At 48.4% G+C, this 24,787-nt stretch overlaps 1 protein-coding gene across 3 annotated transcripts; it reads left to right on the forward strand.

Moving 5' to 3' along the window:
• Window positions 1-2,791: 2,791 nt before the first annotated feature.
• Tlr5 (toll like receptor 5) lies at window positions 2,792-23,774 on the forward strand. Of its 3 annotated transcripts, XM_085835324.1 has the most exons (5): window positions 5,623-5,867; window positions 6,007-6,131; window positions 17,448-17,575; window positions 19,878-19,978; window positions 20,678-23,774. In XM_085835324.1, exon 5 carries the CDS (start codon window positions 20,682-20,684, stop codon window positions 23,259-23,261), a length of 2,580 nt encoding a protein of 859 aa, XP_085691450.1. In that variant the 5' UTR covers window positions 5,623-5,867; window positions 6,007-6,131; window positions 17,448-17,575; window positions 19,878-19,978; window positions 20,678-20,681; the 3' UTR covers window positions 23,262-23,774. The 3 variants fall into 3 exon arrangements, 2 of the variants coding, with proteins under 2 accessions (XP_021031039.1, XP_085691450.1); XM_021175380.3 differs by lacking the exons at window positions 5,623-5,867; window positions 6,007-6,131 and adding an exon at window positions 2,792-2,908; XR_015046615.1 differs by lacking the exon at window positions 20,678-23,774 and having other exon boundaries at window positions 19,878-20,057.
• The last annotated feature ends 1,013 nt before the right edge of the window (window positions 23,775-24,787 follow it).

A 24,787-nucleotide genomic window follows, 5' to 3' on the forward strand; every position in this document is an offset into this window, starting at 1 on the left:
CTGAATCTTGTCTGGGTTATTACTTTTTAAATAGAAATAGTAACAATAGTTACTATTTATATTATTGCCGCTGATGTCCGATGCCACAGGCTGAGTCTTAATTTTGAAATGAAGACAGCTAATCCTGCACATGCATTCATTCACTAACAATATTTATTGAGAAGCACTTATCAGTTATTAGATTTGAAGTGAGAAAAAGGCACGTTCCTCTCCTCTCGCTGAGTGTGTGCATGCGCATACAGCCTATCAGGTCTGGCAGTTTGAAGGGGAGACTCACTTTAACATAAGATGTTATCTATACAAAATTATAGTCGTGAAAGGAAGAGGATGGGTTGCCAGATAACAAGATGAGGGATCTAACTTAGATGTAGAGCTCCTTGTCTCTTCGTGGGTGTTATGACTTAATCAACTCATCATAAATTGAAAATGTCATAGAAGGAGAATGTATTTGTTTAGTACAGCCAACCTCCCAATCGTCATAGCCTCAGAAACCGTAAACTCCAGGGCTTGGTTGTTTGCTCTTGTGATCACATGGCTGAGCAGGAGTGTGGCACGCTGGCTGTGCAGCATCAAGAACAAGGGGCTGGAGAGAAAGCTCAGTGGTTAAGAGCACTGGCTGCTCTTCCAGAGAACCCAAGTGCAGCTACCAGCACCCACATCTAGCTATTCATAGCCTCCTGGAACTGCAACTTCAGGTGATTTGACGTCTTTTTTGTGGCCACCACAGGCACACACACATACACACACACACACAAACCAGGAGTAGTATAGAACTAAATGTGAAGCCAGGAGAAGACCCAAATTCAAAGGTCAACGTTCAGTTTTTACTGAATGCAAGTTACTTTTGTACCATGACACACAGACATATATGTGTGTGTGTGTGTGTGTGTATAAGTGTGTGTATGCATATATATACACATACACATATATACACACACACATATATAGATATAGATTCACAAAGAGAACCACCATAAATTGGAGACTATCTGTAGAAGTGTTAGGTGAATTCCTTTTGAAGATGTGATGTTAGAAAGGATGGGGAGCTAATGAACAAGGCAAAACCATGAAGAAAGAACACTCCAGCTACTGCATTTCATTCTGACAATGAGTCGATGGGGCCCAATAACCAGAATAATTATCTCACATCAGGTGTCAATTAGGGTGGGGCCTTAGGCGGTCCCTTTCCATATTCCTAGCACTCCTGGGATAAATCCCCTCTGATTTTAGGAAGGCAGTAAATGGTACCCAACGCTCCCTGGCATTGTTCTCAGTCCCACCCACATTATAGGAAGGCCCTACCTCCTGGGCTTACAAGCCTCCTCCTCCCAGCTGCAGAGCAGGCAGGAAGGATTGCAGTTCCATCCCTCCGCACTCAGCTTTCGAGAGCCACTTGAGGCAACTTGTCACATGGGCTTCAAGCTGCCAGCCAAGGAGGGAGCTGAGAAGACTGTATAATGAGATCTTCCTTGGTAATTAAGTGCTGGGCTTTGTTTTAACCTAGCTCTCCTGCCCTGCTTGATCATATCACCTAGCTGTCAGGCAAAACGCTGGAGAGTGTGAATCAACCTGGGATTACACCCCAGCTGCAAGAGGCAGCTGTCAGCTTTTGCCCAACCTCCATGCGACCCCAGTCTTACTGCAGACTGTGACACTTCTGTCCTTGAACTGGGTTTCACCCCCAGAAAGCGACTGACTTCGCCACCTTCCTATACAAATCCCTTCCTTTTAACACTCCTGCAGCAGCAGGCTCCTGACTTTTTTTTCCTTCAGCATGTCCCTTTCCAGAAAGCAGATCAACTCTCAACCCCACAACACCCACCCCCTCCTAGGAGCAGGTGGAGGGTGGGAAGGAAAAGGGAAGTGAAGCCAGAAGGGCTCCCAGGCCGGAAAGCTCTTGCATTCTCTGAGGGAAATCACAACTTCCTTCCCTGGCCTTCAGTCACAGGCAGTAGCCTTTGCTGATCCAAATCTGACCTTCAGATATTTAGTATCGGGGCAGGGGGTATAGTGCTTGTGGAAGCATGAGGACCAGAGTTCAATCCCTAACACACAAGTAAAGTCCACAGGCATCGTGGTGGTACCTGCCTGTACCCCAGTGCTGGGGAGGTAGAGCATCCAGTATCCCTAGGGCTTGTTAACCAGCTTAGCATACTTGGTGAGTTCCAGGCCAGTGGGAGATCCTGTCTCAATAACTCAATAAACAAGATAGACAGCTCCTGATGAATGATGTGCACGTGTGGGTGTGTACACACACACACACACACACACACAAACACACACCTTCAATAGTTAAAATAGAAGGTGCAGCCAAGTAGTAGAGGGCAAAATGACAGCCAGCTTCACCCCTCAGCATCATAGCTTCAAGATTTGGCCAGAATTTGGCACAGATCAAAGAGCACAGGCAAGAACAGAAGTAACTGCCCCGATCAGGACTTGCTGTGCTGGCTGTGTGTATGTACAGTACATCAGGATAGGGTCTAGGCTGCCTTCCCTGGGTCAGTGCAGGCCTACATTATCTCGATGGACAGTTAGGGGTAGCTACAAAAATCACAACAGGCCCTCTGCCTCCTGTACTGGGCTCCATAATAGCCAATATCCACCGTCTGCCCCAGCTCTACTTTCTTTCCTACCTCAGTTATAAGGTCATTGCTGCAGAGATAGAGGTTTCCTCCCTGGCAAGAAAGCAGAGAGGTACCTAGGCTGAGGTACTTTGGCCAGAACTCAGAAAAGACAAGCACGGTCCACAGAGAAAGCATGGTCAAGAGTTGTGGGCGGGGCCCGAGCAGCGGGCGTGTTTCCCTCTCCTCCTGGCTCTCCTGCTTTCTCGAGCCCAGCGGCAGCTTTGGTGCCTAGAGCCAAGTGAGGTCGGTCCTGGAGCCTGTGTTGTGGGAATCCCGCTTGGGAGGTGAGAGCCTTGTAGTTGCAAGGGGTCCAGCAGGGGGTTCCCTGAGACCGGAAGGGGCCCGGGACGTTGCTGGACACGTTAGTGCCCCCGCCCCTCTCTCTTCCTCCTGGCTTAGTCCTGAGCCCTTTCAACTCTCTTTTCTGCCTGCGCTCTCTGCCACTCAGTGACACGGAAACTGGGGTCCCTCGGCCCAGCGAGCTGAGAGTGAGCAGAGTGCCCAGCGGGGCAATTCTAGGATTGACAAGTCACTTGCATGCTGGCTTTGGGACAAGGTTCCCTGGTTCACTCTTCTGGCTTTCACCTTTGGCCCCACCCTCTGGAAGAGACAGGTATTTAACGCGCGGAGTCCCGCTCTCTCACTGTCTTCCTTGGAAAGAGGAAGTCGACAGTCACCATCAATTGAGCTATGGACACCTTAAAAAGACACTGCAGTCAGTGAAGTCCTTGGACACCCTACGGGGCAGGAAGAAGTAGGGCAGCTGGCCCCGAGGCTGTGAAGAAAGAACACCATCAGCCTTTGGCGATTACAGCCATTACAGGCATGGCTCTGCTCTGTAAACCACCACGGCTGGAATAGTGGTTGTTTCCTGAAGTGGGGTGGTTGGTTGTCTTGGGAGAGAGAAAGTCTCCCCAGGAAGGCTGCTGAGGCCTTGTGGAATGGGAATGCATGGGGATTGCTTTCTCCCATTGATGGGCTAGCCTTGTAATTAGCTAGTGTCTGGAACACGTCAGTCTAGCGCTGTGCGGCATGGGTCTGCAGTTTAACAGCAGGGCCCTTTATGAAGTGTTACTGAGGGTTAACGCCCTCAAGCACATGAACAATGCATTCCTCCTGTCCCGTGCCTGGAAAGGGGTGTGGATGCTGACCTGCCTCTGTCACACACATGTGGCTTGGTCTCTTTTCTCTGCCTTTCCTCAGAGGACTCAACTCTGAATCGTTTGTTCAAGATGTGTAGATCTTGACTCTGTTCACCTTATTCTTTGGGGGCAGAAATCAATCGTGAGGAACACCCAGCATGCTCTGCAGTCAGGAGGGAACCCTGGGAAGAATCCTGGTTCTGCTATGCTAAATGCTTAGCCTTTCACATTGTGGTGGGATTCTGGGGGGTGCCCCAGAGGAGGGGTCCAGGTCAATGTTAATGATGGGGCGGCACAAGAAGAGTCCCTATTATAATAATCAGGATGACTTAGTTCATTCATATGGGCTTGATGGACATCCTGGAAGACACTTCCATCCTAATTGATGGCCCAGGTTCACTCTCTTCTATCCTTTGCTGCTCAAACCTTTCTAATTCCACTGTGTGACTGCAAAGCTAATCTCGTCAGGTCTTAGCTTTGTCTGAGGAGGGAAGCCCTCTCCTGGGGCGATGTCTCTAACACAAAGGGTTCTTTGTTAACTCCTGGTGGCGTCTTCAGCTTTGCAGCTATGCTGAGGATTGGAAGCAGAATTATTCTGTTTGCCCTCACTTGCTTTTAGTCCTATGAAACAAGAGTTCCTGCCCTGCCAAGTTCCTGTCCCCTGATGTGTTTGCTTCTTCTTCATTTTGTGGAAAAGAATGTGGTGGGTGGATCTGAATCTTACAGACCTTCCAGGCTTTGGGGCCCTGGTACAGTAGTTTTCTGAGATGTGAGCCACAGCCTATGATGTCCTCAGCTCTGTGGGACAAAGACAAGGTTGGAGCATGGCTCCCACAGTTCTGAACTGTCCAGGTGTAGCTGGGAAGATAAAACCCCACACCGGTGAGACAATTAGAACGAAGTCAAGGCAAAACCATATAGTGGTGTCTGATAACTCCAAGAGGCAGGGTTTAGGGGGCTGGAAAAGGCAGAGAACACTCGAAAAAGCTGAGTGTTCAGAAGCTCAACTTAGAAACCACAGTCAAGGATCAGCCAGGCAGAAGGCTAGCCTGGAGCTCAGGGCAAGCAGGCACTCCTGCTGACCACATGCCCCCCTCCCTGTACAGCTCCTGTTACATATCCTCCGTGTGTGTGTGTGTGTGTGTGTGTGTGTGTGTGTGTGTGTGTCTCCATGCAGTGACCCCACAACACTGGCTTCTCTCATTGTTTTGACTGTGCCTCATTTTTCTCTCTGTGCTTTCTCTCTTCTGCTCAGAAAATCTTTTTCTTTTAGAGACTCGGTGTATTCCAGACTATCCTGCAATTCTACGTATCCCAGGCCGGCCTTAACGTCCTCATTCTGCTATCCCAGTCTCCCAAGAGCTGGGATTATAGGTAGGCGTGTGCATAAGTGCAGGTGCCCACAGAGTCCAGAAGAGGCCATTGGATCCCCTGAACTTGGAGTCACGGGTCGCTGTGAGCTGCCAGAAGTGAATGTCAACCAGGGTTGTCAGGAGGCAACCTGGGTTGTCTGCAGCAGTAACCGCTCTTAACTGCTGAGCCATCTCTCACTAGCCCTGAACTTTACCTTACAACAGTGAGGCACTTTCCCTTTTACACCAGTTAATAGCATTGGTAATCCTGGTAAACGCATAAGCAGCACTAACTCAGAGTCACTTAAGACTTACTGTCCTAAGGCCTGAGAGTGGTGAATGGTGAGCCAGGATTCACACTCAGCTTGCCTGGCTAGAGATTCATATACTTAAAACCCCTTTGTTGTGACATTCCAGACAAGTGAGCAGGCCCCTCGCTGTAGGCTCATGTTCACATCCCTGACACCGTCATCCAGTGTCACCAGACCAGTTCTCTATCTGGACTCATTTCAATGTGGTTTAGACACTCTCATAGTCAATGAGTAACTCAAAGGCCAATAAATACAAGTGAGAGAGACTGCAGGAGGCCCAGGCCGCCTGAGCTGTGTCCCCTCTCATCTCCCCTTCATACCCACCCTGACTTAGAGAAAGGGACACCCAGGAGGATTTGATCTCTGCACACGTGTAATAGAGGTGTCACCTAAAGCCACCACTGGTCCTGAGCTGCTGCCAGCACAGCTTTCTCAGAGGTATGACCCATCTCCATAGTGACAAAGCCACCTCTCCTTTCCTTTCCTTTCTCGACCTGTAAAGCAAAAGAGAGTGTGAATCTCTCACGTGGACATGCTCAGATGTGCAAGATTGCCACAACTCTCCTTTATTCTCCAGAAATCAGCTTACTGTGTGCTTGAACTCTGGATCTTACCAGAGCTGGGATTCACAGCAAACACCCCAGGATCGTCACAATTTCCAGATTTTATGCACTGCCAAGTCCTCGGGGACAAGGATAATCGGTATGTCCTGCTCAGCCATCTGGTCACTCTGGTTATCCCTACGGGAGAGCCCTTAGGCTCGGTCTCCCTGACAGCCCCTTTCTGCTCTAATGGCTTTAGCATTCTGCTACTTTATGGTACAAAACTAAAGTTCCTAGGTCCAAACCAAAGCCTCTCTTCTTGGGCCCTCTCTCTGTTTCTACTGCCAAGCTGTCTTCTCCCTGAATTTCTCAACAAAGAGTCCGTGTCCTCACCCTAGAGGCCCTTCTTCGGAGCTGCAAGCTACTTCTGGGTATGGTTCTGTCACATGCCAGAGGGCAGTGGCTGGAGAAACTGTGTGAGAGGTGGTGTGGTGAGGCAAGGTGGAGATAGGAGGAAGGGAACAGCGAGTATTCTGGTCTCCTGTACCAACCTACACTCTCTGAGAGTAAGTGTTGCTTAAAGCCAGGATCCATCCATGTGACCTCAGTTCCATCACCAAGGACATTATTTTCTGCTGTTTTCAAGATCCCTTGCAACCAGCTTTCACGTGGAGATGGATATTCTGCTTGGAGAGGATCAGCTGTGGTCAGGGTGCTATCAGGTTCCCTTGGGTAACTTTAGAGTTTGCAGGCATGGGGACACACTTTCAGTTCAAGGTTGCCACTTGTACAGATGGAGCAACAGAGATCCTGCGAGGATTTGAACACACACCTTAACACCACTGTCAGCCCTGGATGGCTGTGTCCTGAATTGCAGAAACTGAGGACGAGAAAACCAAAACTTGTCCAGAATGCCCAGTTAGCAGCAGCAGCAGGGGGATTCAAACACAGCACTGCTGGCTGTGACCTCACATACCATGGAGGTAATTGTCACCAGCAGACAAGAGCCTAGTCACTCGTTCTGACTCTCTGAACCCAGTTTAGAATGGGACACACACACACACACACCTCCATCGCCCTGCCCAGCAGACTCCACATGCATAAACCTCCCAGGGGGGCGGAGGGGAGGAACTACGGGCTTCTGATTGGGTCCCTTCACCCAGCCCTTGCCTGTCTCCCAATGAAAACGTCTTTCCTCCTCTGCACCTGGATTCTTGAGGCTGTCTTCTCCCATCTTTGGAGCTCAGCTTGGACCAGGAGTGTCTGTGCCAACCACAGAGCTAACTTGGTGTTATGGGCCTAAGAAGCTTTCTCTGTTTCAAATAGAGACCACAGATCCTCCCAGGGCTTAGTAGGGTTTCTGTTCCCTGTTCACACACACCCCAATCCCACACACACTTCCAATTTACATCACTCTACAAAGGACTTCTGCTGCTCTTAGCAAATCGATTGCCTATGTCATTACTTGCTTCAAGGCTACCTTGGACTTCCCAGCTCGCTCTGCTCCAGCTCCCCGCCTCCCCGCCTCCCCCACCCCACCCCCGACCTGGCAGCTGCCCAGCTCTCCTGGCAGTTTACTTTGTCCACCGATACTCAAGGTTTAGCTGAGCTGCATTCCGGGAGGCTGTCAGAGCCTGCGGTGTTAATTTTCTAATTGAGAGCACGGTAGCCTAAACCTGGCGACAGACAGATCGGAGTGTTCGACTGCTCTGTGAGCAACCTGTCCCCGAGGGATTTAAGTGCGCCTCGCCAGCCGCTAGTTTTGCATAATCATCCAGTTGAGATTATTTTATTTTGATCAGCTGTTGTAAAAAGTGCTCTAATGAGTCTATAATAAGCAGTCAGGAGGAGACCATTCGGAGCCTAAACCATTGGGATACTGATACTGTTTTTACAGAGTATCGTTTTGTTTGCTGTTTGGGGGTGCCAGGGACCATTGCCTATAGGGCTCATTGTTATGTTATTTCTCATGGATGGTAAAGGAAATACCCACCCATTCGAGAACCTGTTCCTTCTCTCTGCTTTCCCCTTCAGTGACTTCTAAGGGTGTGCCTTGCTGGTGAGGTGTTGGTACATGAATGTTGGCTGTCTACTTAAGCAAAGCAAAGCTGGAGGATTATACACAGGTTTGGGCCCCAGTGCGGCTGGAGTACAGAAGTGGAAACGATTATCCGTGCTATTTTATAGATGATTAAACTGAAGCTCAAAGAACTTCAGCGCTTACCCAAGCTCACGCACCTGTTAAATGTGGAACTAGGATTGAATTTAGCCACTAGTTTGGTCGTCATCTAAATTTGGAAACGCACCCCATTAGGCAGGCAATCGGTGCTTCCCAGCGGAGCCCAGTCTAGCTTTCCTGCGAAGGGCGGAGGACTCCTCCTTTGGTCGCTGCCCAGCGTGCGCCCCCTGCTGGTGACCAGGAGGACACCAGCAGGACCTGAGAAACTCGATCCCAAGCTCTTTGGTTTCCTTAGCTCAGATTAAACCATGGGGGCTCAGCTCTCCCTCGCGAGAAATCTCCAGCGAGAGGCGAGAGGATTTGGGGTGAATGCATTAGTATGGCCATAAGGCATTCACGGGAGAACGAGTTTGTGCCTCACAACCATGAGTATAAAAGCAGAAGTTGTGTCCCTTAGAACGTGGTCAGCGGGTCAGCCCCATCACCTGGGTGCATGCTAGAAATGCAAGCCGGTGCAAGATAACTCAGTGGGGGAAAGCACTCACTGCCCGAGTGTGAGAACCTGAGTTCAAATCCCGCATAAAACCCAGAACCTGTAACACACAATCAGCAATCTCATTGAGATGGAAGAGACAAGAGAATCCTCTGAAACTTGGGAGCCAGCTATCTCGGGGTCCAGAGTGGCAAACAGTGAAGACACTCTGCCTCAAATAAGGTAGAAGAGGACTGGAATGATACCTGAAGTGATCCTCCGGCTTCCACGTGAAGCACGCACCCATAGACAATTAATCTTAGTTTTTAAAAGCTCATGCTGTCCCCAAATGAGATGGATCAGCACCCCCAGTTCCAGGGAGTCCCCTGTGCACAGCATCCTTTGAGGCTCTGCATAGGTCCGCCAGAATTTTAAGATCTGGTTGAATTTAAAGATCACAATGGCAACATGACAGCTGTGCTTGCAGCTGGATTCGAGTTCCTGCTCTACGATTTACCAAGTATGAGCTCTTACTCAAAGGCCCGACCTCACTAGAGACCCGTTTAATCATCTACAAGATGATCTGATGCTAACCAAGTCAGTTCTTCAACCTTGAAGCCACTCCCTTGCATATTTGTGGTCCCGTACTTTATACCCAGGCTCCTAACCCTGCCTTCATCATTCACTTAGCACTGCGGCTTAGGAATGCCAAACCCTGTGGGGGTCTCCCCTTACTCCTTCCGTTCCCCACCCCCACTCAACCCCACCCTGAGAAACTCACAAGGCCCTGAGTCAGCAAATTCTCGGTTCCTTGGAGTACAGAGACAGGGTAATTGTCTTGTCTAGGACAGAGACAGGGTAAACGTCTTGTCTAGGACCGGAATCTCAGAAACTCAATGTTCTCAGGCAGGTGATGAAAAAGACTTCCAGGTCCCAGGGGGAACATTCTCACCAGCAGAGTGATTTTATTTTCCTCTCTGGTACTGCAAAACAGAAAGGTTGCTCATCTGACTGAATGACCCATCACCTTCTGCAGCGGAGGCTGGACCAGACGTTTCTCAGTCTCTTCAGCGCTCGTGTCTTACAGGTCTTGGTTTAGAAAAGCGTTTCAAACTTTTTTCTTCCAGGGAACATTCCATTGGGGGGTGGGGATGGGGGTGGGTGGACCGGGAACACACACCTCTAATCCCAGCACCTAAGAGACAGAAAGACTTGGAGTTCAAAGCCAGCCTGGGCTGTACAATGACACTCTGTCTCAGAAAGCCAAACGTCAAGATGAATATGATGGAGTATACTGACAGCTCCAGGATGAAATGCCACAGGGAAACTCGTTGCTTTTGTGCGCTAACTTTTCAGTTTTAATTTTTTAAAGCGCCAAAATACAGGAAGTCAAACAGGGAAGTAAAAATCGCACGTCGTGGAAAACGGCCAAGAGGAAAGTGACACACACGCAGCAAGACAAACCTGTGTGCGATGGTTTCTGTTTATTCAGAAAGCAAGTGCTGATTCATTTAAAAAAAAATGCCACCATGGCTGTGACGAGATTCCAGTGGTCACAGAAATCCTTGGACAATGGTGGTCCACTGGTCCTAAAATGAACACGTCTTAGGTGCCCCTGGTGTTAGTATGGGAAGGTGGGTGCTCCTAGTGCGGCTCTGGCTTCAAACACTAAGGAGAAGGAATATTGCCGGGGCCCTGGAGTTGTGCTCAGAACTGTGTGGCATCAAGTATGAATAAAACCTGCTCCTTGCCGCAAGACTTCAGTCTAACAGGGAAGGCATGATATAATGAAAGGCTGCCACGAAGATGGAGCGAGCAGGTAAGGAAGAGAGAGGGGTGAACGTGGCTGGAGGGAGGTGAGGACTGTTGGGGACAGCCTTTGAGGGAGGATGGGATGGGTGTGCCAAGGAAGCATATGTATGTGATATGTATATATGATATATATATATATACACACACACATATATGTGAATGTATGTATATGTGTGGATATATATGCACATATACACAAATATGTATATGTGTATATATGCACATAAACACACACACATATATATATACATATATATATATGTATATATATATATATATATATGCTCAGAGCTTGGATAACCAGGCTAGGCAGAGAAACGAAGGATGAGGGAAGGCCAGATTCTAAACATGGTAGTAAAGTCAGAAGGCAGGGCAGAGACAGTAGATAGTATGGTGATTATTAAATTGGGATGGTTGCCTGCATTGAGTTTTTCCTCTATAAAATGACAGTTCAACCTGAAAGGTCCCCTCTAGGTAACTGTTCTAGAATGGGTTGTAGCCTAAGATGGGGACCCTAGAGCCACCCTGCAGAGTTCTGGTTTGTGGGCCCGAGGACTCACTGAGGACTTTTCTAGTCAGAGCTGTCTCCCAGGAAGCTCCCTCCAGTCACCCAGTGAAGGATGCGTGCGTTGGGGTCACACACTGTCAGAGCAACAAGATACCTGAGCTAATTAATCATTGGGGAAGTTGGAAGCAACCGGCCAAGTGACTATGGATTAAAGGGGCACATGGCAGAGGAAAATGCCCATCCCATAATACAAAGAAGCAGAGAGAGAAATAGGAAGGCCCGAGTCTCAATATCCACTTCAAGGGCACAACTACAGTACCTTAGTCTACTTCATTCCACCCCTCTCGGAAGCACCGGAAGCTGGTGACTAAGACTTAACACGCGGGCCTTTGGGAATATTTAAAGTCCGAAACACAACTCGGTGGGAGATAAGCAGGGTGATCACTTTAGCCATCCTGATCAGAGGCAGAGAATTGAAGCAGGCAGCACTGGGACTACACAGTTAAATTGCCAAAGCAAAGATCTCAGCTGCATTGATGCCGGGATCTCAGGGAATCTGTGATGACCTCATCCACTTTGTAAGACTTCGAGGAGAGACCAAGGGGAAATTAAGGCTGCTCTGAACAAGCTGAGGAAAGTCCTTCCAAGGGACCCAGAGGAGCTCATAGATCTCCCAGGCGGTGGGCAGCCATCCCTGCAGGGCCAGGAAGAGAGAGGCAGGCCTGAGAGCAGGATATGGATGAATTCATCCAGCCAGCAAATATTTACCACAAGTCAGAGAGAACAAAGCACAGCTGGCATCGGGAATTGAAATTCTAATTTGCAGAAAGGGTTACAGGTGAGCTCTGAAATACAAACCAGGGAGCCCCATGGCCATTCGCTCATGAGTACATTTGTAGCAGAGATTTAGTAAATGGTCTGTGGCTCCGAGGTAAGGTAGGGAGTTCCAGCCTGTGGGGAGTTCTGATCTCCCAGCACCACCCAGACTGGGAATTCAGGGAGACGGAGATGGTTCCTCATGGCGTCCCCACCTCCCACCCATGGCACATGGAACAAAAGACTGCAGACCAATGGGGAAGTTCTTGCTAGGCAGGACGCAACAGGCATGCTTTGTGTTGAGGAATCATAAAGATTTGGAGAGGCAAGCAGACCCTGGTGAGAACGGTGAACACCAGAAAAGAAATCAGCCAGTCTCTGAGTCCACAGCATCCCTGGAAACCTAACGTGCTGAGCTCCGAGTCCTGGCTGCAGAACAGTTGTCAGGTGTTAGACATTGGCCTGCTGTGCCCATCCCAAAGGCTCTGGAGTGGATGGGGCTGGGGACTAAAGGACCGGTATCATTCCCAGCTCTCATGCACAGGCAGTCCTTTTTGCATGACTGTGACATCCTGAAGCATTGGGTTCCCTCACAGCAGCACAGAAGTGGGGGGCTACCTCTTGGCTGTCCAGAGCCCTCCCGTGGGTCTCCCCCACCCCCCAAAGTTTAGCTGAACAGTGGCTGGCAGAGGGCAGCAGCAGATTCAGAACTGGAGTCTTCCTATTTCTTTTAGAAATGGGAACAAGGGAAAGCTGGCTGCTGTGTGGGGTGACTCCTGAGCTGTGGGAGAAACGAGGGGCTTTGAAGACAGCCTGCTGAAGGCACACTGATGTAACACACCTGCGTGGATACCAGCATGCACGGTGTGTGGGCATACAGAAGGCAGCTGGTGGGGCAGCTGGTCCCAAATAACTGGGAAACCGGAGGGCTGAGATGGTTCGTGGGGAGAGAAGGAGAAGTGCCAGTAGCCAGGATGCAGAGAATCAACAGGAGCCAGGGGCAATAAACCTCCAAGGACCCATACCCAGCGACTCTCTTCTTCCAACTAGGTCTCACCTCCCAAAGCTTCTACAGCTCCCCAAGACAGCACCATGGGCTGGGGCTGGGGGAGGGAGCAGCTACCAAAACAAGAGCCTAAGGAGAACACTCCAGATTCAAATGATGACACCAGCAAGCAGGCACCCCTTGGCCCAGAGCATTTCTGGGTCCACAGTTCCTCCAGTCCAGCATTCTGTCTGAGCCTGCATCCTCCAATCCAGCATTCTGTCTGAGCCTGCATCCTGTACTCACATTGGGTTTAGTCCACAGGTCATTACTAAGTGGGCTTTGGAATAACTCCCCGGGGCACTTATTTGCAAACGAAGTTTGGTTTTTCTTGCATAAGGAGTCTTCCATGCTTGGTACTCCATTAGTGCCCCAGGTTCTGACCCAGTGCTTGTCAGAGGAAACATTCTCTGCACAATTTGTCTCATGGACACAGCTTGCCTGGGTCCCAGCTCAGAGCCCTGGGCCTTGCCAATGATCCATTATTGGTGTGATTTCTAAGGATCGAGTATTAAATCAACACAGGGGTTTTCCTGGCTTATCCTGAGCTGTTCACCAACTAACCTCGGTGTCAGGAGAGGAGCAGCACCCCCAAAATGCAAGCTTATGGATCTGCTGTGACTCAGATAGCAGGCAGCTTTCTACTCCGGCAATTAGGAAAGCAACCTGCTCTCTTAATGGCTGGGATTAACTCGAAATGAAGGCAGCTGGAAGGAAAGGGATGCTGACCTCCCCCCTCAGGCCTGATTATCTTAATTAACACTGCGAGGCAGGAGTATGGAGGCCAGCATTGATTGTTCTATCCCTGTTTGTCCCCCTCTGAGCCCGAGACACAAGTTAACCCAGCCATAGTAATCAAAACCCAGTGCCCAGCTTTCTCCGGCCTTCTCACCAGAGCTTCCTCCCAGAGAAGCGTGGGATGTCTGACCCACGCTTCTCAAAGCATGGACTGAGAACTGCTTACATCAGAGATGCCTGGGATACGGTTCTAAATGCTTCGTTCTGCAGCCTCCGGGCCTGTGGATCTGCTGCAGTGCCCGGGGTGGATTTTAGCTTGTTAAATTGATTTTTCTTTTCTTTTCTTTTCTTTTTTTTGAGGGAGAGTCTTAGATTGCTCAGGCTGGCCTCGAACTTGCTATGTAGCCAAGGATGAATTTGAATCGCATATCCCGCTCCTTCCTCCCAACTACTGGGATTACAGGTGTGTACCACCACACCTGGCTGGCTTAGTTCTTTTTAAAATTGTGATCAAATATGCATGGCATAAACTCTGTCAACTAAATCGTCTTAAGGGTGCACGCAGTTCAGTCACCCCTGCCTAACTTCAGAGCTTTCTTGTGGCCCTGAATTTTTTGAAATTCTGGGCCCATTGAGCAGTGCTGCCCCATCTCCTCCTCTCAGCTCCTAGTAATCCCCTGCTCCTTTGTAAATTTATGCATTCTAGAAACCTTGTGCAAGGCAGGGTGCAGCTCGGTGGGAGCGTGTTTGCTTAGCCTGTGCCAGAATTTGGAATCACACAGGGTTGGCTCTTCTGTATCTCACTGACTATACTTAGTATAATGTCTTCAGAATCCATCCATGTTGTAGCACGTATCCCGATTTTATTCCACTGGGGATGGAGAGATGACTCGGCAGGTACCCGAGTTTGATACCTGGAAGGAAGTGACTTCACAAAGTTGTTCTGTGACTTCCACATGCACACACACACACACAGCACACACAAGCACATATACAATAATAATATTAAAAATTTTAAAGGACTTCTATTCCCTTTTTTTTCCCCCAAGACAGTGTTTTTCTGTGTAGCCCTGGCTGTCCTGGAACTCACTCTGTAGACCAGACTGGCCTCGAACTCTGAAATTTGCCTGTCTCTGCCTCCCAAGTGCTGGGATTAAAGGCGTGCACCACTACTGCCTGGCTTACTTCTATTCCCTTTTAAGGCTGGGTTGTACTCCTTTCCATGGACACCCAGTCCTTCCTGTGTGCTCCCCTTTGTTGGTTCTTAGCTATTGTGAATCTCACTGCTATGAACATGGCGTATAAATTCCTTTGGGGGGAGCCGGACGGTGGTGGTGCATGCCTTTAATCCCAGCACTCAGGAGGTAGAGGCAGGCAGATTTCTGAGTTTGAGGCCAGCCTGGGCTACAAAGTGAGTTCCAGGTCAGCCAGGGTTACACAGAGAAACTCTGTCTCAGAAAAAAAAAAAATTCCTTTGGGGGAATTTGCTTTCAGTACTTTTGTATGATTGCCCAGAGGGAGAACGGCTCAGTCATCAGAAACCCTGTTGCATGGTGTTACTATGAACTCGATGGTTGGGGTGGAGCCAGGGTTGCAGCTAGAGTAGTAAGAGATCAAGTTGTCTGAGAGGAGTCCCCTGTTGAGAACTAACAACTCCAGATGCCCTACCAGGGATGTCCAACCTTTTCACATTGCAACATAGTGTCAAGAACCTTGCAATCAAGTTACAAAGAAAATAACTTGAACAAAAATCTCATCCTGTTTTTAAAGTATAAACTTACAATTGTATATTGGCTAACATCCCTGGCTATCCTTAGCGCATGGGACCTGTGGGCTGCATGTTGGACGTGCCTGCCAGATCAATTAAAACCAACCTTTCTCTGGTGGAACTCAGGCTCAGACCCCAGGTGATTTCAAGGGGTTGGCAAATTCAACAGTTATTGATGTATGTCAGTGCTTTTCGGGCTTAAGTGTGTACAAAGTCTTCACACCTGTTAAGAATACAGATTTCTGAGAGTGTCCCAATCTGTAAGCATCTCATTGAACAGGTCTAAGGGAGTCCAGGACTCACAGATCTCCAGACTCTACAGTGATTCTAATATGTCCCCAGGCTGTGGGCTGCTCATCTTGGTCAGTCTCTAAGCAAAACAAGAACACTGAGGCTGAAGAGAGGACCCTGCCCCTCCCAGCCTTCCTCTATCCCTGAAGCTCAGTCCGCACAGTGAGTTCCCAAGCCCATACTTTTCAATGCAGAGGGTGAAACTGTGTACAAAACCGGATACTTCCGCCCTTAACTGAACTGGCACCATCCAGCTATAATACTTGTCTCAAAATGTGAACTTGTTCTAAGAGAATTGACGTTAGGTAATAAAACTGATATATTGGGAAAGATTATGGATGTATTAGAGAACTTGGCTGGGGATACAGTTCAGTGGAAAAGCTCTTTCCTAACATGCCCAAGGCCATGGATTCAATCAATAGCAACAAAACACAACAAAGCACTCCGGTATCAGAAATGTGTATTTCATATTTTCTTAAGTGCAATGTACTGTGTATGAAGACAGAAAACTCTACCAAGCTGAGCTAAGCCACCTAAGAGTGCACAAAATACACCCTGGTGTCTGCTGGCTGCCTCCACTCTCAGGGTATTTTGAGCCTCAGGCATCTACAGTTGGTGTTAAATTTTCCCCCCTGATACCCGACAGCCACCCTTTCCTCACCATTTGAAATAATTCAGCGACTGAAACCTCCTGATGCCCACTTCCACCAGCAAACCTCAGGTCTTTCCCAAACTCAAGTGCATGTCTACTGAAGTATTAATGGGTCTCTTGTTTATTTAACTAGGCTCACCACATATCACTTTTAATTTAATTCCTGTCCGTGCGCGTGTGTGCACGTGCGTGTGTGTGTGTGTGTGTGTGTGTGTATATAAAATGAATCCTTTGAGCTTTATATTCTAGCCCTGTTTTTTTCCCCATAGATCCTGGGAAAGGAGTGCATGATTTTTGCATGATGCAGTGGTTTTTGTTTCTGTCTGAGATAAGGTCTGACCATGCAACCCAACTTAATTCTTGTGTCTTCATCTCCATCTCCCAGGTTCTAGGATTGTAGACATGCACCACCACACCTAGCCACAGTGCGGGTTTGAATGGGTGTTCATGGTGGGAGGAGGATGGGACCCAAGACCTCATGCAGGCTGGTCCAAGGCTCTACTGCTGTGAACAGGGAATGCGCATGTCACCAGAGACTCCTAACTGGGGAAGTAACTTCCTGTGTTTCTTTTTATCATCTGGATTGATGATTGACCCTGGAGTTTAGTCTGCCTCTCTTCCCTTCCTCCTTCTCATCTTGGCATCCACAAGGTGGCAGACTCCTTTGATGGGGTTTGAAGAGATTTCCTGAAGGTTAGGGCCCAACCCTTCAGCCTGGAAAAAAAGCAAGTGGCCACAGTTCTCATGACTCTCGTTGGCTCTCCAGCCACAGGATCCCCTCTGGTCTCAACCATTTAGTGGGTGTGGCTTCAGGTCACGTGATCTTCTCTGGTTGGTTCCCTTTCCTGCCAACACTACTCAGTTCTCACCTCTTTTTTTTTTTTTTAAGATTTATTTATTATTATATCTAAGTACACTGTAGCTGTCTTCAGATGCACCAGAAGAGGTCGTCAGGTCTCATTACGGATGGCTGTGAGCCAGCTTGTGGTTGCTGGGATTTGAACTCAGGACCTTCGGAAGAGCAGTCGGTGTTCTTAACCACTGAGCCATCTCTCCTTTGTGCACTTCTGCCTGAGCTCTCCTCTTTGCAGTCTGAGAGACCTTGGCTGCCTGGTGCTTATCTTTAGTTACACTTGCCTTGTTGCTGTTGGTTGTACTTACTTCCACACAGTTGAGCTTCTGCCTCTCCTTTCAGAACAATGCTTGCCGGGTCCCCTCCTACACCCTCAGCATGAGCCTCTCCAGGTGCCTCATCTCACTGCATACCTGGTTCCCCTGCTCGCCGGTCCTGCCAGCCATTTCAACCAGAGATCTGCCTCAGAGGTAAAAGTGAAACCATCCCATTCTCCTATACATCTTAAAGACACACGGCTGCATGATATCTTTAGAATAGAACTTGAGCCCAAAGACGTTTGTTTACAGTCTACTTGTTCAGCTGGTTTCATCTTGCTTACTTTGATTGTAGCTTTGCTTGTGGATCAGGACATTGAAATGTCTTGAGCTATTTGCTATTTAGGCTATTTACTCATTACCAGAATTCAAGGTCATCTAGTTCAGTGGCCACACCTGGGGATCAACACAGCAAAAGTCAGAACTGAAATGAAGAGATTTCACTGTGCTTATCCTGAGCTGGCACCGCATGCTTATGACCCCGAGGGAATTTCTCCACTTAAGATGAGAAGTCAGCCTGATGTTTGGGTAAATAACAGCTGCAAACCCATCGGTGACTCGAGGACCACACTAGCTCTTTCTTGAACCTTCTTGTAGATCAACACCATGTTTATCTTAGAGTCACTTAAAAACCCTCATCTGTGGAGTCAGAGTGTCTCTTCTCTGTTCCTCTAGAACAGCAGCCAGCAAACTGTAGTCTGTTTGGACTGAACAGCCCAATGCATTAACCATCGGGCCCTTTACAGATCCTGTTTCCACCCCCATCCTAGAAAATGAGCCATGGTGGCCCTTCATATCACATTGAAACGGGCGGGCCCTAGGAGACTGGTGACCTCAGAGTCTGGGCACTGCATTAGGTCTGTGACACCTGTGCAAGGAGACGGTCACAAAACGGCCAACAGATCTCCAAAGTACTTAAGACCTCAAAGCCTATGAAGAAGCTGTGCATATGTGTGACATTTGCCTATAGCCCAGAGCTACAGAGGATGGAGCAGGAAGATCCTGAAAGCTTATTGGCTGCCTGGGCAAGTCAGAACAGTGAGCTTCCAGTTCTGTGAGGGACCCTGTCTCAAGGCAATGAAGCAGAGTGCCGTGGAGGAAGACACCTGACACCCTGCCCTGGATGTACAAGCAGGCGCATGCTCACACTCGCTTGCACTATGCAGACACACACCACAAAGAAACCCAAACCACGTGAGGCGTGTGTCTCTGTAACTCCTTTCATGGGTATTTTGTTCCCTATTCTAAGGAGGAATGAAGTATCCACAGGTTGGTCTTCTTGATTTTCTTGTGTTTTGCAAATTGTATCTAAGTCTCTGGGCTTATATCCACTTATTAGTGAGTGCATATCATGTGTGTTCTTTTGTGATTGGGTTACCTCACTCAGGATGATATCCTCCAGATACATCCATTTACCCAAGAATTTCATAAATCCATTGTTTTTAATAGCTGAGTAGTACTCCATTGTGTAAATGTACTACATTTTCTGTATCCATTCCTCTGTTGAGGGACATCTGGGTTCTTTCCAGCTTCTGGCTATTATAAATAAGGCTGTTATGAACATAGTGGAGCATGTGGATGCTCACAGTCATCTATAGGATGGAACACAGGGCCCCCAATGGAGAAGCTAGAGAAAGCACCCAAGGAGCTGAAGGGATCTGTAACCCTATAGGTGGAACAACAATATGAACTAACCAGTATCCCCAGAGCTCGGTCTCTAGCTGCATATGTAACAGAAGATAGCCTAGTCGGCCGTCATTGGGAAGAGAGGCCCCTTGGTCTTGCAAACTTTATATGCCCCAGTACAGGGGAATGCCAGGGCCAAGAAGTGGGAGTGGGTGGGTAGGGGAGCGTATAGAGGACTTTCGGGATAGCATTTGAAATGTAAATGAAGTAAATACCTAATTAAAAAAAAAAAGAATCAAGCCGGGCATGGTGGCACACACCTTTAATCCTAGCACTCGAGGCAGAGGCAGGCGGATTTCTGAGTTTGAGGCCAGCCTGGTCTACAAAGTGAGTTGCAGGACAGCCAGGGCTGTACAGAGAAACCCTGTCTCGAAAAACAAACAAACAAACAAACAAACAAACAAAAGGAAAGAAAGAAAGTATTTAATTGATGCTTGCTTACAGCTCCAGGGTCTGAGTCCACTGTCATCATGGTAAGAAACATGGTGGCAGGCATGGCAGGCATGGTGCTGGGAAAATAGTTAAGAGCTACATCCTGAACCACAGGCCAAGAGAGACTGACGGAGCCTGGAGTTTTGAAATCTCATAGCCCGGTTGGTTGCAGTGACCCACTTCCTTGAACGTATTCCTCCTAATCCTAATACTTTCAACCAGTTCTAGTCCCTGGTGACTACACATTTAAATAGACTATGGGGCCATTCTTCCTTGAACCACCACTGAAGACGTTAGCTCTCTGGGATCCTTGTTAATTTTGTCTCCTCTTACATAGCACCTATGCTTGGAACATATGCCAGACACATCTGTGAGACACCCCTTGCCGCTGCAGCTCATGGATGGATGCTGAGTCCCCCACGCACCACACTTCAGCAGGTGGGTGTATTTCTGCTTCACATTATACTCCCACACGGCCATGCATGTCAGGCATGGAGCAGGCTCGTAACCCACTTAATTAAGGTGATCATATCAGATCCTTTATCAAGATGCATAGAGTGCTCAGTGCCTGTACTATGATCTTGGATCTTTGGGGGATGGGCTAGATAGAGTCTGGGACAGAATACAGCAGAGAAACCGATATGTTTATTGTCCGATCATCAGCTAAGCTTCTGGGAGCTAGAAACGGGGCTCCTTGGATGAACAGAAGTAAAAATGCCTCATCTTTATGACTTTCAACTTCCCTCAGCAGGTCTGGAATGGATGAACAAACACTGCCTGCGTGGGTAATAAATAGCCTCTTTTTGCTGCTTGTTTGCTGCTTTTATGGTGCTGGGAGGGAACCTAGAACCTAGCACATGCTAGGCAAGTCCTCTACCACTGAGCTATCTCCCCAGCTTGGATAAAATATCTGTAAAGTATTGGTGCCTGTGTGTAAAATATGCACCATTAAGTGTTCAAGAAGAAAAGACTGGGCATTTCTGCTCCACCAAGACAAGAAGAATCTGCCAGCAGAAGGTTTGTGCAGTCATTTGAGCAAAGGGGTCCAAGGGACAGTACCCTCCAGTGCTGGGGGACCCATGTGCCGAGCCTCAGGCTGTGACATGGTGGTGTTTTTAATTCTCTCTTTTCCCATAGGATCATGGCATATCAACTTGACCTGCTCATAGGTGTGATCTTCATGGCCAGCCCCGTGTTGGTAACATCTCCCTGTTCTTCAGACGGCAGGATAGCCTTTTTCCGAGGCTGTAACCTCACCCAGATTCCCTGGATCCTCAACACCACCACTGAGAGGCTCCTGCTCAGCTTCAACTATATCAGTATGGTTGCTGCCACATCATTTCCACTCCTGGAGCGGCTCCAGCTGCTGGAGCTGGGGACCCAGTATGCTAACTTGACCATTGGTCCAGGGGCTTTCAGAAACCTGCCCAATCTTAGGATCTTGGACTTGGGCCAAAGCCAGATCGAAGTCTTGAATCCAGATGCCTTTCAAGGTCTGCCCCATCTCTTGGAACTTCGGCTGTTTTCCTGTGGACTCTCCAGTGCTGTGTTAAGTGATGGTTACTTCAGAAATCTATATTCATTAGCTCGCTTAGACCTATCTGGCAACCAGATTCACAGCCTCCGCCTCCATTCTTCATTCCGGGAACTGAATTCCTTAAGCGACATAGATTTTGCTTTCAACCAAATATTCACTTTATGTGAAGATGAACTCGAGCCCCTGCAGGGCAAAACACTGTCTTTCTTTGGCCTCAAATTAACTAAGCTGTTCAGCAGAGTCTCTGTGGGCTGGGAGACATGCAGGAACCCCTTCAGAGGCATGAGGCTAGAAACTCTAGATCTTTCTGAAAATGGCTGGACGGTGGACATCACAAGGAACTTCAGCAACATCATCCAGGGAAGCCAGATTTCCTCTTTGATTCTTAAACACCACATCATGGGTCCTGGCTTTGGCTTCCAGAACATCAGAGATCCTGACCAGAGCACATTTGCCAGCCTGGCCACAAGTTCAGTGCTGCAACTGGACCTTTCGCATGGCTTTATCTTCTCCTTGAATCCCCGACTGTTTGGGACACTGAAGGATTTGAAGATGTTGAACCTTGCCTTCAACAAGATAAACAAGATCGGAGAGAATGCCTTTTATGGACTTGACAGCCTCCAGGTTCTCAATCTATCCTATAATCTTTTGGGAGAACTCTATAATTCCAACTTCTATGGGCTTCCTAGAGTAGCCTACGTTGACCTTCAAAGGAACCACATTGGGATCATTCAAGACCAAACATTCAGATTATTAAAAACGTTACAAACCTTAGATCTCCGTGACAATGCTCTTAAGACCATTGGTTTTATTCCAAGCATACAGATGGTCCTCCTGGGAGGCAATAAGTTGGTCCATTTGCCACACATCCACTTTACTGCCAACTTCCTAGAGTTATCTGAAAACAGGCTAGAAAACCTGTCCGACCTCTACTTCCTCCTGCGAGTCCCTCAGCTCCAGTTTCTCATCCTAAATCAGAATCGCCTTTCATCATGCAAGGCAGCCCACGCTACCTCGGAGAACCTAAGCTTAGAACAGCTTTTCCTTGCAGAGAATATGCTGCAGCTGGCCTGGGAGACCGGCCTCTGTTGGGATGTTTTTAAAGGCCTTTCCCACCTGCAGATTCTTTACCTGAATAATAACTACCTTAATTTCCTCCCACCTGGGATATTTAACGACCTGGTTGCATTACGGATGCTTAGTCTTAGTGCTAACAAGCTGGCCGTGCTCTCTCCGGGCAGTTTACCTGCTAATTTAGAGATTCTCGACATATCTAGAAATCAGCTTTTCTCTCCCGATCCTGCTCTGTTTTCTTCGCTTCGTGTCTTGGACATAACTCATAACGAGTTCGTCTGCAACTGTGAACTTAGCACTTTTATCTCCTGGCTCAACCAAACCAATGTCACCCTGTTCGGCTCTCCTGCAGACGTGTATTGCATGTACCCTAACTCGCTGCTAGGGGGCTCCCTCTACAACATATCCACCGAAGACTGCGATGAAGAGGAAGCCATGCGATCCCTAAAGTTTTCCCTTTTCATCCTGTGCACGGTCACTTTGACTCTATTCCTTGTCATCACCCTTGTAGTCATAAAGTTCCGGGGAATCTGTTTCCTGTGCTATAAGACCATCCAGAAGCTGGTGTTCAAGGACAAGGTCTGCAGTTTGGAACCTGGTGCATATAGATATGACGCCTACTTCTGTTTCAGCAGCAAAGACTTTGAATGGGCACAGAATGCTTTGCTCAAACACCTGGATGCTCACTACAGTTCCCGAAACAGGCTCAGGCTATGCTTTGAAGAAAGAGACTTCATTCCAGGGGAAAACCATATCTCCAACATCCAGGCAGCTGTCTGGGGCAGCAGGAAGACGGTGTGTCTAGTAAGCAGACACTTCCTGAAGGATGGTTGGTGCCTGGAGGCCTTCAGGTATGCCCAGAGCCGGAGTCTGTCGGACCTCAAGAGCATTCTCATCGTGGTGGTGGTGGGATCGCTGTCCCAGTATCAGCTGATGAGACATGAGACCATCAGAGGGTTTCTGCAAAAGCAACAGTACCTGAGGTGGCCTGAAGACCTCCAGGATGTTGGCTGGTTTCTCGATAAACTCTCCGGATGCATTCTAAAGGAAGAAAAGGGAAAGAAAAGAAGCAGTGCCATCCAGTTGCGAACCATAGCAACCATTTCCTAGCAGAAGTGCAAGCATCGTAGATAACTCTCCACACTTTATCCGCACAGCCGCTGGGGGTCCTTCCCTGAAGCCATTTTTCTGACAATGAAAACAATATCAATCTCTTGATTTTCATGTCAACAGGGAGCTTTGTCTCACTGTTCTCCAAATGGAAAGCAATAGGTCCAGAAAGCTGCAGCTGCCTCTAAGGGCTCTCACCTGCCATTGATGTCCTTTCAGGCCCAATGACACGGTTTCCCCCCATCCTATTGTGTACTGTCTGCTACCCAGGTGGCGAGGGCACCTTGGGAGAAGTTACAGGTGGCTTCATGCTTTCTGTGCTGTTCAGTTCAAAAGCAGGAGCCTTGAGAATCTTGATTTCAAGCACTCTGTAGAACATGGACAGACAAGATGGATTCTTCTCTGGCCGTAGGCGTGAGGCCAGTTGCTGAGGACTGCTCTCACTACACCTAAGTGCACAAGTGATAAGAAGTTGGACAGAGCCGGGCGTGGTGGCGCACGCCTTTAATCCCAGCACTTGGGAGGCAGAGGCAGGAGGATTTCTGAGTTCGTGGCCAGCCTGGTCTACAAAGTGAGTTCCAGGACAGCCAGGGCTACACAGAGAAACCCTGTCTCGAAAAACCAAAAAAAAAAAAAAAAAAAAAAAAAAAAGAGAGAGAAGAAGTTGGACAGATAGACAGCTAGCAGCAGCCCCATTGCTGTGGCCAGAATGCACTTATTTCCTGTTCTGACCCTGCAGGCCCAGCTTTTGGGGACCACAGCCATGTTCTTCACGGGACCTCTCAACCTGGCATTCATGCCCTTTCACGACAGCACCAGCCTGCCCTTCTTTCTTCCCCACAACTATACAAGAGCTGTTGCTACAAAAAGCCTATGGAGTTCACACCCTGATTCCTCACTGAATTCTGATTCCTTGGTTTCTTAGCTGTGGAAGTCGAGTAAGCTATACTGTGGCTGGAACTCAGTGTCCTCTCCTGTAGGCTGAACAATATCTACCTCATACATATGCTGTGCATGGCCACTGGCCGGGAATGTCACGGCGTGGCTGATCTTTTCCTTAATTGCCCTAGTGAGCCCAGGGGAAGCAGCATATCCAGAGACATCTGGGGTCTGTAGCCATAATCCTTTCCATGTGTTTATTAATACAGCAATGTTTCTTTGCAAAAGCATTAAGAAACTTTTAGCCAGAGGACAGTATCACAGTACCCTAGCCTCTCATTCAGATTACTCCACAGCCAGTGTTGCCAGGCCAGCTGAGGCACCATGAATACAGAGAAGGGAACTCAGCCCCTGAAGGACCACTCTGTACCCTCTCCGTGACAGACGCTCACGTACCAGGTTCTTTGACGTTCTTTGACGGCTTCTTAGCCATGTGTCTGAGCTTACCCTGCAATCAGCAGGATATTGGTCCTTATGCAAACAATAGCATTCTGTCTAAACTCCACCCCCACAGTTACCTGGGAACAGCCAGGTAGGCCTGACCCACTATAAAAGGGGCTGCTTGCCCCCTCCTCTCTCTCTTGATC

The sequence above is a fragment of the Mus caroli genome, unplaced genomic scaffold, assembly GCF_978045245.1.
Source record: "Mus caroli unplaced genomic scaffold, Mus_caroli_1 scaffold_1, whole genome shotgun sequence".
NCBI lineage: Eukaryota > Metazoa > Chordata > Mammalia > Rodentia > Muridae > Mus > Mus caroli.